This window comes from Esox lucius, chromosome 18 (assembly GCF_011004845.1).
Source record: "Esox lucius isolate fEsoLuc1 chromosome 18, fEsoLuc1.pri, whole genome shotgun sequence".
NCBI classification, from domain to species: Eukaryota; Metazoa; Chordata; class Actinopteri; order Esociformes; family Esocidae; genus Esox; species Esox lucius.
The window spans coordinates 28,299,410-28,313,348 of record NC_047586.1 but is presented as its reverse complement, the minus strand read 5'-3'; the positions used below and the strand labels follow the sequence as shown (position 1 = coordinate 28,313,348).

The 13,939-nt window shown below is 43.6% G+C and overlaps 1 protein-coding gene across 1 annotated transcript in view; it reads left to right on the top strand.

Annotated features, from left to right (window-relative positions):
- The window catches only part of LOC105009234 (protein tyrosine phosphatase non-receptor type 14), a 265,726-nt gene that overhangs the window by 186,452 nt on the left and 65,335 nt on the right, over positions 1–13,939 (top strand). Inside the window, exons 5-6 of the mRNA XM_029114543.2 lie at positions 10,050–10,117; positions 10,539–10,609. Coding sequence (XP_028970376.2) covers positions 10,050–10,117; positions 10,539–10,609 — 139 coding nt within the window. The remainder of the gene's footprint in view (positions 1–10,049; positions 10,118–10,538; positions 10,610–13,939) is intronic.

Below are 13,939 nucleotides of genomic sequence, written 5' to 3'. Positions count from 1 at the left end.
TAATGGAAAATGGCATGCTTCAAGTTTCATATGAGCAAACAAATTTTCTTTACAGACAATGTGAAGAGGCCATCGAGGCACACATTTGGCAAACAATCGGATTGTACTGCCAGCAACTGTCCGTAACCATTCCACAAAATAGCTCAGTCCACACTGAATGCAGACTTTTGGTACCTTTCAAGTAAAACCAGTATACAATCCCAACCCCCAAATACCACGGCCCATTGTAAGCAGTTTGTTTTTGGCTTACAGGAAATACACCAGAGGTTTAATATAACACTTTTAATTCCTCATCTGTTAGTTCAAACCATTCTGCACTATTTCGCTTGGCATCAGGAAAAGTTTGGGCTAGAATCTTTTGCCACATTTCTGTGTCAATCAAACACCGGAAAGTGCTCAAAGGACGTTGAATATTTTTTCTTGCACATTAAGTTGGCCCGGGGGTTTCTATTATGATATTGCATTCTTGAATTTTCACCCACAGGTTCCCATCTGTTTGTTGAACCCATACTGTGCCATGTCTAGTGGGCTCTTGCAATGAGTCACAAGTAGAATCTGACTCTGAATCAGATTCAGTTTGAATGTGATCTCCGTCTTTGTCCTAATTCTCCACCTCATTATCCACACATGGTTCACCCTCAGTTTCCAATTCGTCAATATTTTGTATAATGTTTACTTGCTGAGCCATATATTGTAACCTTTGGGACATTGTAAGGAAATACCAAACTGTGCAACTTATTGTGTAGCAGCCTGTCTACACAGTGAACTCCAGCCACACACTTGCTACTTCATAGCACTAAACGCTAAAGAAATTGTACTGTGAATACAATTGTCCTAATAGCTCTGTCCATTGAGTTGATCAATACAATTGTCAATTTCTCTCTGTGGTTTCAATAGGCCATTATAGCCTATTGAATAGTAAATAGCTGGCTTAAACAATTGCGATTAGGCAGTTATGTAATAACTGAGTTCATTCTGCTGAATAATTTAAATAAAAACATTTGTTGGAAAAGTGAAAGACGAAATATAGCCTTGCAAATGCATATAGACGGCCTAAATGCATATAGTCTCTGCATTTTTACTGTTACAATAACTCAGAAATAAACCAGATTAAAAAAATAGGCAACTGAAAATATAGACCATGTATACCTACCACACAGACACCGGACCCGATTCCTCCACAGGGGGAGCCACAGGCCACGCCTACATTTCATTTGTTTTTACAATGACACTATTTCCACCCCAATTGACTTAGAATGATGATTCTTTGTCTACATGCCTTAATCACCAGGAGGTGCAACACTGCATCAAGAACTTCAAGAATTTCATGAAACCTATAAAAACCTACATAAAATCAACAATAACTGATTGACCTGGCAACCATGTGTCTTGTACATTTCTCCCTAAATGGTGTTCACTGCTAAGAGATAAAACTCAAGATGGCAGACATAATGGCTGACCAGTGTTAAACAAATGCATCCATGAACTTCATGTGTGCATTACATTATGGCACAATGAAAATATAAACCAGGTATATTATCCAAACAGACTCCTCACCCGATTCCTTCACAAGGGGTGCCAAAGGCCACACCTTAATGCATTTTTCCCACAATTATGCCATTTCCACCCCAATTGACCAAGAATGCTGAATCTTTGTGTACATGCCTCATTCCCCAAAAGGTACAGGATTGCATCAAGGACCAATCATGTCTGCCATCTTGGATAATTTGTACAGTGAAAAGTTCTTGAAACCTATACAAATCTACTTAAAATCAACAATAACTCTGTTTGACAAGGCCAGCGGTGTACATGTGTCTAATAGATGTTATGCATACAGGTACCCTGTATGTGCGTTTGTGTTTTTCCCCCTCCTGCCGTTTCCCCAGGTGTCCCTTATGTTCCCAATTGTGCTCGTTGGTGTTTCCCACCTGGCAGTCATGAGTGCATCACCTGACTGCTGTGGTGGACCAATCAGTGGACACCCCTCCTAATTGCCCCACCTGTTCCTTTTTTCATGTACCTAATCACATCACACATCCCCTGGTTTAAAAACCCAGTCAGTTGGTTCTCCCAGAGAGACTCTTTTGCTTTATCCCACATGGACACTGAGATACATACCTTTTTTGATAGACAGACACTTTGTTCATTCATACATCACTTAGTTTAGCGCATACATCTCACTTTGTCCTGTTTCATGTTAGTATGTATTGCCGTGGTGTTTTGTTTGGTCTTATATAGTCAATTGTTTGCTGTTGAGTCCCTGTTCAACCTATGTGTTTTGTTTGTCCCTGTGTCCCTGGGATTTTTTTTTTTAGCAAATCGCCCTTGGGCATACACTACCCATAGGAAAACTTCTTAAAACGTGTTTTACCATGTGTTTATAATAAATGTTTTATGTTTGACGGTAGCTTTGGTTGTCTGTGTCGTTTGTTCTCACTGTTCGTTTACACTACACTAATATTTTACGCATCTCTGTACCATCCACCCTAGACTGCTAGTGCCACAGGCTTTGTAACAGATGTCTCACTATAAGGTGTTTAAAGCAAAGAGAAATAATACATGGCTGTCCACCGTAAAAAAAATAAAAATGAAAGTGCTTTTCATAGGATTATTTCTGCTGCCATATGCTTATATTGTTGTTATGGCTGCATCCTATGCTCACCATGTCACAGGAAAACTCTTTCCCATGGTTGCTTGCAACTATTTCTGGTGGATTTTCAAAGTTGCATCTGTATATCCTTTTTGGGGTAATACAGATCCCAACCCCTTGCGCAGTAAAAGAAGAGGGCATCCACAATTCTCTTGTCATATCACTTGATGAAATAGTTATCTTCACCTATATTGAAAGTTATTTATCAATGTCATTCACGAATTAAAGAAATACGAACGTTGTTGTGCCATGAAATGAAATAGCTTTGGCAGTGTATAGTTCAACTTCAGTCTTGCTAGCAATTGCTCAATTCTTATGACTCTTCCAAGTATTAAGTAGACACTAGTAGGTCTATTACTGATTAATAAAAGCCATACAGTTCATAGACGCCATTTGTAGTGGAAGTTAAACTTAATAAGAAACAGTAGTCAGTTTAACACTGATCAATGGTGTCTAGCTAAATATTCAAACTTGGCACGAAGTACATACTTGTAGTACATATTATGTAGTATGCGATTTGAGATTCAGTCAATGCTTTGATTTCCTCATAGTTCACATCATCTAGTGGTTAGCTATTCAAATGTAATTGTATGGACGACCATCTACAGTAATCTTTGTACAAGAGAACACTTTAGTTCTGTTAATAAACGTTCTGTTGCCCACGTTATTTCAGCCAAAATGGATAAAAGTTGCTTTTTGGAGACAATACGGAGGTGCACTGCAGTGACGCTGACAGGGGACAACAACTGTGAACGTTGTCCCTGGCCCAGGCCTAGGGATGAGGGCCCATTTGGGTGGCTTAAATATAATTATTAATTTGTCAGTCAGTGTTAGTATTCAGTACTGTCAAGAAGGTTAACCGTTTATAAACCGAAGAATTTCACTGATGAAGGGATTCATGTTTTTTACTTCCCCTTTTCTGTAAAAATTGATTGTTCTAGCAACAGCCAATCAATGATACCCTAACACCAACAGCCAATCATGGTGATACCCTAAACACCAGCGCCAACATAACTTTGTTAAAGCAGCACTAGATAGGATATATTCAGTAAAAAAAAGCGCCTGTGGTGTGTAATTTGATCATTTTTGGAGCATGCCACGACTACCCAGCCAATCCTGTTCCAGCCAATTGCCTTCTGCAAGGCAGGCTTTCTTCTTTGGCTTATATTGTGAACCTGCATTTTACCTGGATGATATTATCAATGAGAAGCAAAGAGAGCCAGGCTGAAGTTTGCAAAAGACCATAATGATTGGACCGTAGAGGAATGGAATAAGGTCATCTCTGACGAGTCAAATATTTAGCTTTGCCCAATACCTTGTCGTCAAATGGTTAGATGGAGACCTGGAGAGGCCTACAAGCCACAGTGTTTTGGACCCACTGTTACATTTGGTGGAGGATCGGTGATGGTCTGCGGATGCTTCAGCAAGGCTGGAATCGGGCAGATGTGTCGTTGTGAAGGATGGATGAATCAAGCCAAGTACAAGGTTATCCTGATAGAACACCTGCTTCCTTCCGCTCTGACAATGTTCCCCAACTCTGAGAATTGTTTTTTCCAGCAGGACAATGCTCCATTCCACATAGCCAGGTCAATCAAGGTGTGGATGGAGGACCACCAGATCAAGAGCCTGTAACGGCCAGCCCAATCTCCAGACCTGAACCGCAGTGAAAACCTCTGGAATTCGATCAACAGGAAGATGGATGGTCACAAGCCATCAAACAAAGCAGAGATACTTGAATCTTTGTGCCAGGAGTGGTGTAAAGTCACCCAACAGCAATGTGACAGACGGGTTGAGAGCATGCCAAGACGCATGAAAGCTGTGATAAGAAATCAGGGTTATTCCACCAAATATTGATTTCTGAACTCCTAAGTTAAAACATTAGTATTTTCTTGATGAAAAATTAATTTGTTTTCTTTGCATTATTTGAGGTCTGAAAACAATGCATCTTTTGGTCATTTTGACCAGTTGTAGATATTGTAAATGACAATATTTTTATTTAGAATTTCGGAGCAATGTTGTCAGTAGTTTATAGAATAAAATTAAACATTTTAATTGTACATTTTACTCAAACACATACCTATGAATGATAAAACCAGATGTCTTAATTTTTTCTAAAGCTGTATATACACTCTAATAACATTAATCTCATATATTTAAAATAATAATTGTTTTATGTGACACTTTTTATTGTTTTCTAAAGAAACAAACCAGCCATGGAGTGACTGGAGTCATTGTTTTCATTATAGGTACTGTATAGCTATTATCTAGCCATCAAGACGCGGTGGGCACCCACTGCGCGCTTTCCTTTTCCTGCCACTGTTATCTGGGGTTCCCAAACCCTGGGTGTGAATGTTCTTATTGATTCCGGGGCTGATGACTGTTTTATTGACACCTCCCTTCTTGTGCAGTTGGGCATCCCCTCAAGCCCCTTACACCCACCCATAGAGGCCACAGCCCTGGACGGTCGCTCTATCGGGCGGGTGTCTGAGATATCAGTTCCTGTTACCCTGACCCTATCTGGTAACCACAGTGAGGAGATCCAGTTCCTGCCCTTACGTTCACCTAACGTTCCCATAGTGTTAGGCCACTCATGGCTTGTGAAACACAACCCCCACATTGACTGGACTACTGGCTCTGTTACTGGGTGGAGCTCCTTTTGTCTGGCTCACTGTCTGAAGGCCGCTCCACAGGTTCTGACCAAGGCCGCCCCCCTGTCCACGGACATCGACTTGTCATCTGTCCCTGCTGACTACTGGGACTTAAAGGAGGTTTTTGACAAAGACCGGGCCACCTCCCTACCACCTCACCGGCCGTATGACTGCGCCATAAACCTCCACCCAGGAACGCCGCCCCCCCGTGGACGCCTGTACTCCCTGTCTGGACCTGAAACAAAGGCCATGGAGGAGTATGTGGGGACTTCCCTCAGGGCCGGGATCATCCGACCATCTTCCTCTTCTGCTGGTGTGGGGTTTTTCTTTGTGGCCAAGAAGGATAAGACCCTGCGTCCCTGCATAGATTACCGGGGCCTGAATGACATCACGGTGAAGAACCGCTATCCACTCCCTCTGCTTGCCTCTGCATTCGAGATGCTCCAGGGTGCCACGATCTTCTCGACGCTTGACCTCCGCAATGCCTACCACCTGGTACGGATCAGAGAGGGAGATGAGTGGAAGACAGCGTTTAACACCACTAGTGGACACTATGAATACCTGGTGATGCCGTTTGGGCTGACCAACGCTCCGGCTGTCTTTCAGGCTCTGGTAAACGACGTGCTCCGGGACATGATTAACCGCTTTGTTTTCGTGTATCTGGATGACATTTTGGTTTACTCCCGCTCTGCCCAGGAACACACCTCCCACGTACGACAGGTCCTTCAGCGGTTATTGGAAAACCGTCTTTTCGTTAAAGCTGAGAAGTGCAGGTTCCACCGCTCCGTCATTCCTTTCCTGGGCTACATAGTGGCTGGGGGTAGCATCCAGATGGACCCCGGCAAGGTCCAAGCCGTCACCGATTGGCCACAGCCCTCTTCACGCCTGGACCTACAGCGCTTCCTTGGCTTTGCCAATTTCTACCGGAGGTTCATCCGGGATTACAGTGAGTTGGCTGCCCCGCTCACCGCCTTGACCTCCACTAAAGTGGCCTTCCAATGGTCCCCCGCAGCATCCCGTGCCTTTGCGGCCCTCAAGCAGCGCTTCACCTCGGCCCCCATCCTGATTCACCTGGACCCGGCCCGGCAGTTTGTAGTGGAGGTGGACGCCTCCAGCGTCGGTGTAGGGGCCGTTCTGTCGCAAAGATCGGGCCAGGACCAGAAACTGCACCCCTGTGCTTACCTCTCCCGCCGCCTGACTCCTGCTGAGGCCAATTACGACGTTGGCAACAGGGAATTGCTTGCGGTCAAAGCTGCATTGGAGGAGTGGAGACATTGGCTGGAGGGGGCGGAACAGCCCTTTCTCGTTTGGACGGACCACAAGAACCTTGAGTATCTGCGCTCGGCCCGGAGGCTCAATTCCCGCCAAGCCAGGTGGGCCCTGTTCTTCGCTCGCTTCCAATTCACCCTCTCCTATCGGCCCGGCTCAAAGAACACCAAACCGGACGCGCTCTCCCGTGTGTTCGGACCTGCTGCGGACCACCAAGAGCCTGAGCGTATCCTTCCTGCCTCCTGTCTGGCTACGTCGTTTGTTTGGGGGGTGGAAGAGGCAGTCCGGACCCTGGGTGGGGGCGTCTGACCGCTTGTTTGTGCCTGACCATGTCCGGTCCAAAGTCCTGGAATGGGGCCACTCCTCAACACTCACCTGCCACCCCGGCGCCCGACGGACCTTGGCCTTCCTCCGTCAACGGTTCTGGTGGCCCACCATGGGGGTGGACGTCCCCTCCTTCGTATCCGCCTGCACCGTGTGTGCCCAAAACAAGACGTCACGCCAAGCCCCAGCTGGCCTCTTGCAACCGCTTCCTGTCCCTCGTCGCCCATGGTCGCACCTCTCCCTGGACTTCGTCACGGGCCTGCCTCTTTCCGACGGCAACACCACTATCCTCACGGTGGTGGACCGGTTCACCAAAACGGCACACTTCATCCCCCTGCCCAAGCTGCCATCGGCCAAGGAGACGGCCCAACTGATGGTACAGCACGTCTTCTGAATCCACGGTCTGCCTGTTGACGTCGTCTCCGATCGGGGCCCTCAGTTCACTTCCCAGTTCTGGAGGGCTTTCTGCACCCTCATTGGTTCTTCCCTCAGTCTGTCCTCCGGTTTTCACCCGTCAAACGGCCAATCGGAACGGGCCAATCAGGACCTGGAGACGGTGCTGCGGTGTCTGGTGTCACAAAACCCCGCCACATGGAGCCGGCAACTGGTTTGGGTGGAGTATGCCCACAACACCCTACCCTCCTCCGCTACCGGGCTCTCCCCCTTCGAGTGCTCTCTGGGCTACCAACCTCCGTTGTTCCCAGAGCAGGAGTAGGAGGTCGGTGTTCCGTCCGCCCAATTCTTCATTCGGCGCTGTCGCCGGACATGGAAGCGGCCCGTGGGGCCCTCCTGCGCACCAACGTCAGGTACCGTCGGCAGGCCGACCGCCGCAGGACCCCGTGTTGGCCAGAGGGTGTGGTTGTCCGCCCGGCACCTGCCCCTTCGTGTGGAGAGCCGCAAGCTGTCTCCCCGCTTCATCGGGCCCTTTCAGATCTCTCGGGTCATCAGCCGCTCGGCTGTTAGCTTAGTGTTGCCCCGCTTTGCTAATAACGCTAATTATTGACTGAGATAAAGCTGAATAATGGATTGTTTTAAAAATGTACTATGTGCCTGAAGGACCTATTCGGGGTAAGGGGACTGTTAACGAAATGTGATTTTTGGATGGCACTTGAACAGACAGAAATGGGCTTAGCACACTCCTAGAACACCCTCTATCTTATCTATCATATGACCCTCGCATTGCTACCTGTCCTTGTCTCTGGGTGCCCTAAACAACAATAAACAACACCCTCTCCCCATTGTGGTGAGTGTAGCAAATCCTCAGCCAGACAATGGTGAAGCATACTGATGTTTCCAGAAGCCTTTATTTGCGCTCAGCCGCCAGCCTTATTATGAACACAAATCTACTTTCTCTTTCCTTATATTTCTTCTTCATGAAACACCGTAAGAGCTACAAGACAGATAAATAACAAAATTAGCTCTTACAAAGATAAACATTACCTGAAGGCCATAGTAACCGTAACATTTATCAAACATTTCTGTGACGTTACCTATGTAAGTATTCACACTGCCGAAAGGCCAATGATAGTATGACTCCGTATTACGGCAATAACAACACATTTCAACAGTTCATGGAAGAATAGATTAAACGTCATATTACTGCACACAAACATTTAACAAATCAACACACACTACCTTGTTCCCGTTCCAGCTAGGTTCTTAATTATCCCCTTTTAGAACTTTATAATTTCAGAGCAACGTGTTCTTCTTACTTCTGTGTGTGCGTCCCCCCTTTTAGGTGCTAGATTAACGTTCCGCTAGGGGGCACTAAAATAAAGGACTCATAATACTAAAAGAGGAAACTAATAAAATAAATCCCTGAAGTGGTTACCTTATTAATACACTTTCCTTAGAGTCAGTTACAGTGAGTGCAATGGCAGAGAGCTTGGTCTATGAAATCACATAACTGTTTGAGCGCCCTTGTTCCACACAGCTTCCCCTTCTTCCTGTCATGCTCCTGACTCTCTGCTTATATAGTCCTCGAGTCTCATAAAATGGAGCCTCTCAATTATCCCCATGTAAAGACCATTAGTGCCAACTCCCCTAGAGGGCTGTACTGGGAGAGTAGTGCACACTTCCATTACAATAGCTAATGTGAATCTGCTGAAGCAAATGCTTTCTACTCTCCCACTCAATTAATTTGCCGTTTTCATCTTGCTAATGTATGTCTTTTTATATAAAACATGAATTTCTGATGTGTAACTCAATATCAATGGCGTTTCTAGCGATTATTTCATGGGGTGGCAGGAGGGAGGAAAGTTGAAATTCAAGGGTGGCATATCATTCTATTGCTGGTTATGTCCACTTTATTTACACAAATCCAGCTACTGAAAACAGACAGTGTAATGTCTCGCTAGTAAATGTCATACATGTTCTACAATTTGATATTTGAAGTTTGGTACAAGTCTTTCAATTGTGCAAAATCTCTGAGTGTTGGGAGTTCTCTATTATAGTATTATATAAGTATTATATATGTAACTTAAGAATTGAGGAAAAATATGCTGTATTTTACTTTGAGACATTGTTTATATTATTCTGCCAAGTGCAGAAGCATCAATCAATGCATCCTGAAAATGAATGCCTTTTACTGCTTGAAATACACAAACGCTGAATCTAGGCAACAGAGGTTATAGAGTAGCCATTTAATATACTAACAAAATGTACTGTTAATCACATATGCCCACACATTACATTTTGTTGATGTTATAGAGTCCAGAGATGCATTTTTGCTAGCTAGCTATCAGGACAAGCATTACAAGTCAATAATGGCAGCTAGCACCAACTTAATTCATCTGAAAATTAAGCTAACTAAATTTACCAATAATATTGAAGACTGCATTACATTAGCTAGTAGACAATATCAGGCATATCTTAACTATAATAAATGTTTACTGCTAATGCAAGATTATAGCATTTTGTATTGTATATTTAGTGTGCAGCAGTACTTTCTTTCATTAATGCTAGGCTAGTCTAGTGCGATCCTGACTGTTCCGTTGCTTAGAGTATCACACACCCCTGACAACTGGGGTGGTGAGTGAGGTGGCAAGACATTTTTAGGGTGGCAGCAGCCACCCCTTGTCACCCCGGTGGTTTTGTTAGTGTCAACATGCATTTCAAATTTGAAGAGTTGATCTCAATTTGTGTTAATTCTCTTCCAGCTGACTTCGGGGATTACACACAGTTCCTGTCCCAGGACTTCCTCAGGGAGTATGTGCTCTTCCCAGTGGTGAGTGATCCCTAACACTACACCCCTTTAAATTGTCTTTTGCAGCATTCAGATGTGGACTGGAGCAAGTAGTGTCAGGTAGTGTGTTTGTAGGATGTTTTCCTGCTCTGATGTATGAGATTTTGTGCGTGACGGAGCCGGAACAAACACATTCGCAACATAATCTCCCTGTCTACTTCTGGTTCCTTTAGTCCTGCATGGCTTAATGTATACTTTCCCATTCAACCAGCCACCCCTGCCCTGTCACACCATACATGTTCTTGTGGTGCTTTCTCCATCTTTATCTGTGCCTCCTGTTTCTTTCTCCCAAACCATATGTATTACATGTCTCTCTTTTTTATCTGCCTCTCCCTCTAACTACTTTGTGCCTTTTACTCTATTTTGCTGGCTTTTTTTTATTCTTTCTCGCTCCTTCTACCAGAATTGGCCTCATGCAGATGAGTTGTTGGAGGAGTGGACTCAGAAGGTAGCTGAAGAACATAAGAGTCACTGGTAGGCCACTTGTGCAAAACATCATCCTATAGTTTACAGCTTACAGAGGTTTTTGCCAGTGATCAGCACAAACAAGTCCATACATTTAAAGAAAAAAATTAAATCTTCAAATTGTTGTAAATTAATTGCAAATAATAAATAAATAAATAATAGATTGCATTATTCACTCCCTATTGTCAATATTTGTAGAGGCACTGAGAGATTATGGGCAAGAGAAACTTAACACAACACATAAGGGCTGACTAACTGAACAAAGGACAGTTATATACAACATGGTGCTGGGCCCACTGCTGATGGGCCCCACACACCCTACCCACAGGTGTCCATGTGACTGTCATAGACTCTATGAATATATTCCATGGACCATACTGTTGTGACAAAGCAAAGTATCTTCCTAAAAATATACAGTGAGGGTAAAAAGTATTTGATCCCCTGCTGATTTTGTATGTTTGCCCACTGACAAAGAAATGATCAGTCTATAATTGTAATGGTAGGTTTATTTGAACAGCGAGTGACAGAATAACAAAATAAAATCCAGAAAAACGCATTTCAAAAATTTAATACATTTATTTGCATTTTAATGAGTGAAATAAGTATTCGACCCCTCTGCAAAACATGACGTACATGGCCCCGTCCATCGTCCCTTTGATGCGGTGAAGTTGTCCTGTCCCCTTAGCAGAAAAACACCCCCAAACCATGTTTCCACCTCCATGTTTGACGGCGGGGATGGTGTTTTTGGGGTCATAGGCAGCATTGAGTTGAATTGATTCCAAAGAGCTCGACTTTGTTCTGATATGACCATAAAACTTTCACTCAGTTCTCATCCTAATCATTCAGATGTTCATTGGCAAACTTAAGACGGGCCTGTACATGTGCTTTCTTGAGCAGGGGGACCTTGTGGGCAATGCAGGATTTCAGTCTAGACCAAATCTCCCGCACATCCCCTTCACTATCCATAGTTCTTAGATCTTCTCCAAATTTGAACTATGGAAGATCAACATCTTGGACTCATGCTAATAAAGGTTCTTTCCTGACTTGTGGGTTTTACGGTTTTGTTCATGGATCAAAAGTGGACAGAAGCCAACTGTAATGGTACTGTGACTATGGATAGATGGATTTAGGACTCTTATGGTGAGTAAAACCACATTATCTAAAAGAACAAGTCAGTTTAAAGAGCATAAGTATCCAGATTAAGGCTATATTAACCTGTGGTGAGGACACATAAGACTTTGCAGTTAGTCCAGAGATTCCACAGGAGAAGCAAAACCCTTTATAGGGCACTCAGACGTTGTAATGGAGAAAACTGCTAAATCTTTGGCTGATGACATTAAAATGACTGTCACCAAGACATAATTCAAAAATATGCCTTTGTTCCAGAAGAAGATTTTTTGATATACAGAAAATATGGAAAGAAAAAACATTAGTCGTTGATTTTGTTATCAGAAATTCCAAAATGGAATGATAAATTCCTCAAAGATGGTCTTGAAAGAAGATGTTGAAAATGTTGTGAGGTCAGCTGAACAAACAGCTGGACTTGGTGAGTTAACAAAAGGACTTGAAAGTTGATAAAGGAACTGGAGATGCAGGAAGAAGTTGGAAAAACACCTAAAGACACTCAAAGGCCATTGAAAAAGAAACCAGGATTCCACTTTTGTGGAATCCCTTGCAATTGGCAGAATGAGTGTCACAAGAAGAAGTCTCAAAGGACAGACAGTTGGAACATGAGATATTCTGCCCACATGCAGAGCAGCGATCTCCCCTGTATGGGATCCAGGAATCAAATATGGATTTCCTGGCGACACCTGGAACTGATGTGAGCTTGTATAATCACTGATTAAGAGTTCTAAATTCTTATTTCCAAAAATGTATTGTACCTAAACACTGACAAAAGCTGGAACTTATCTAGGAGACCTGATCACTTATCTTGTTAATGGTGTGATGGAAATTCCATGTATCAACACTCGGAGTAAGGGACACTGAGACAAAGTTCTCTTTGTACATTATAACCGTTTTATTAACTATTATGCACAGAGACTATTATGAGAGACGCGTCAACTGCTTACACACACATAATCGTCTGAGGAGTCTCTAACTCAATATAGCTCATTCAACCGTATATATCACATAGGAAAAAGGGGTGTGGTAAGATGCTGCCATCTGTCTAATGTCAATCAAACACATTCCCTTTGTTCTATCACACAAGTCAAATGCTATCTTCCCTCACCTTATCCTTCCTGCCATAAGTAACTTCAATTCTAAGAGTTCCAACCGAACCCGAACAGACAATAGATGCCCTGATGAGTTATACAGATAAGGAGATAAAGAGTAACCATTTCATCAGCTGATACCAGTCAATGATGCCCCCTATGCAAATACCAGATCCCCCCACATTCCTCTACCTATCTAAACGGTGGGACTCAGTCCTTTAATCAGTAAGAAAATACATTGTATAAAGAAATTTCCACAACAATGGCCAGGCTTATGTAATTGAATATTAATTTGAAAAAACACTTTGATGGTAAATAACATGTTGTAACAGGCATCCAATAGAATTGCCTGTTTTGTTTTGTCATGTTTGATGTAAACCAGAACCAGACGCATCTACTGCATCAACAATGTCTGTTAACCACTAGGGTGGTCTTTCTCCAAGTTGGAATGTATGTGTGTTCTCTCTCTCTATGCCTCGTCGCAGGATTACTGGAGGGGGGAACTAATACACAGAGGGTAATACTTTTTTGACGTTAAAGGAACTGAAGGAGGTACTGGCTGTGTGCTACATGTGACAACAATCTCTCATATTATTCATATGAATGGGCTATGGGGTAGGGTGGCAAGACAGAAGCCTTTTCTTACAAAGAAAAACATCCAAGCCCAGCTGAAGTTTGCAAGAACAAACATTTCCCAAAAGCATGTGGGAAAATGTGTTATGGTCTGATGAAACCAAGGTTAAACTTTCTGGCCATAATTCCAAAAGGTATGTTTGGCGCAAAAACCCAAAGAACACCATACCCACAGTGAAGCATAGTGGTGCCAGCATCATGCTTTGGGGCTGTTTTTCTTCAGCTGGAACCGGGGCCTTAGTCAGGGTGGAGGGAATTAAGAACAATTACAAATACATTTTGGAATGGCCCAGCCAGAGCCCAGACCTGAATCCAATTGAACATCTGTGGGGTGATCTGAAGAGGGCTGTGCACAGGAGATGTCCTCGCAATCTGACAGATTTGGAGCGCTTTTGCAAAGACAAGTGGGCAAATATTGCCACGTCAAGATGTGCCATGCTAACAGACTCCTACCCAAAAAGACTGAGCGCTGTAATAATATCTAAAGGTG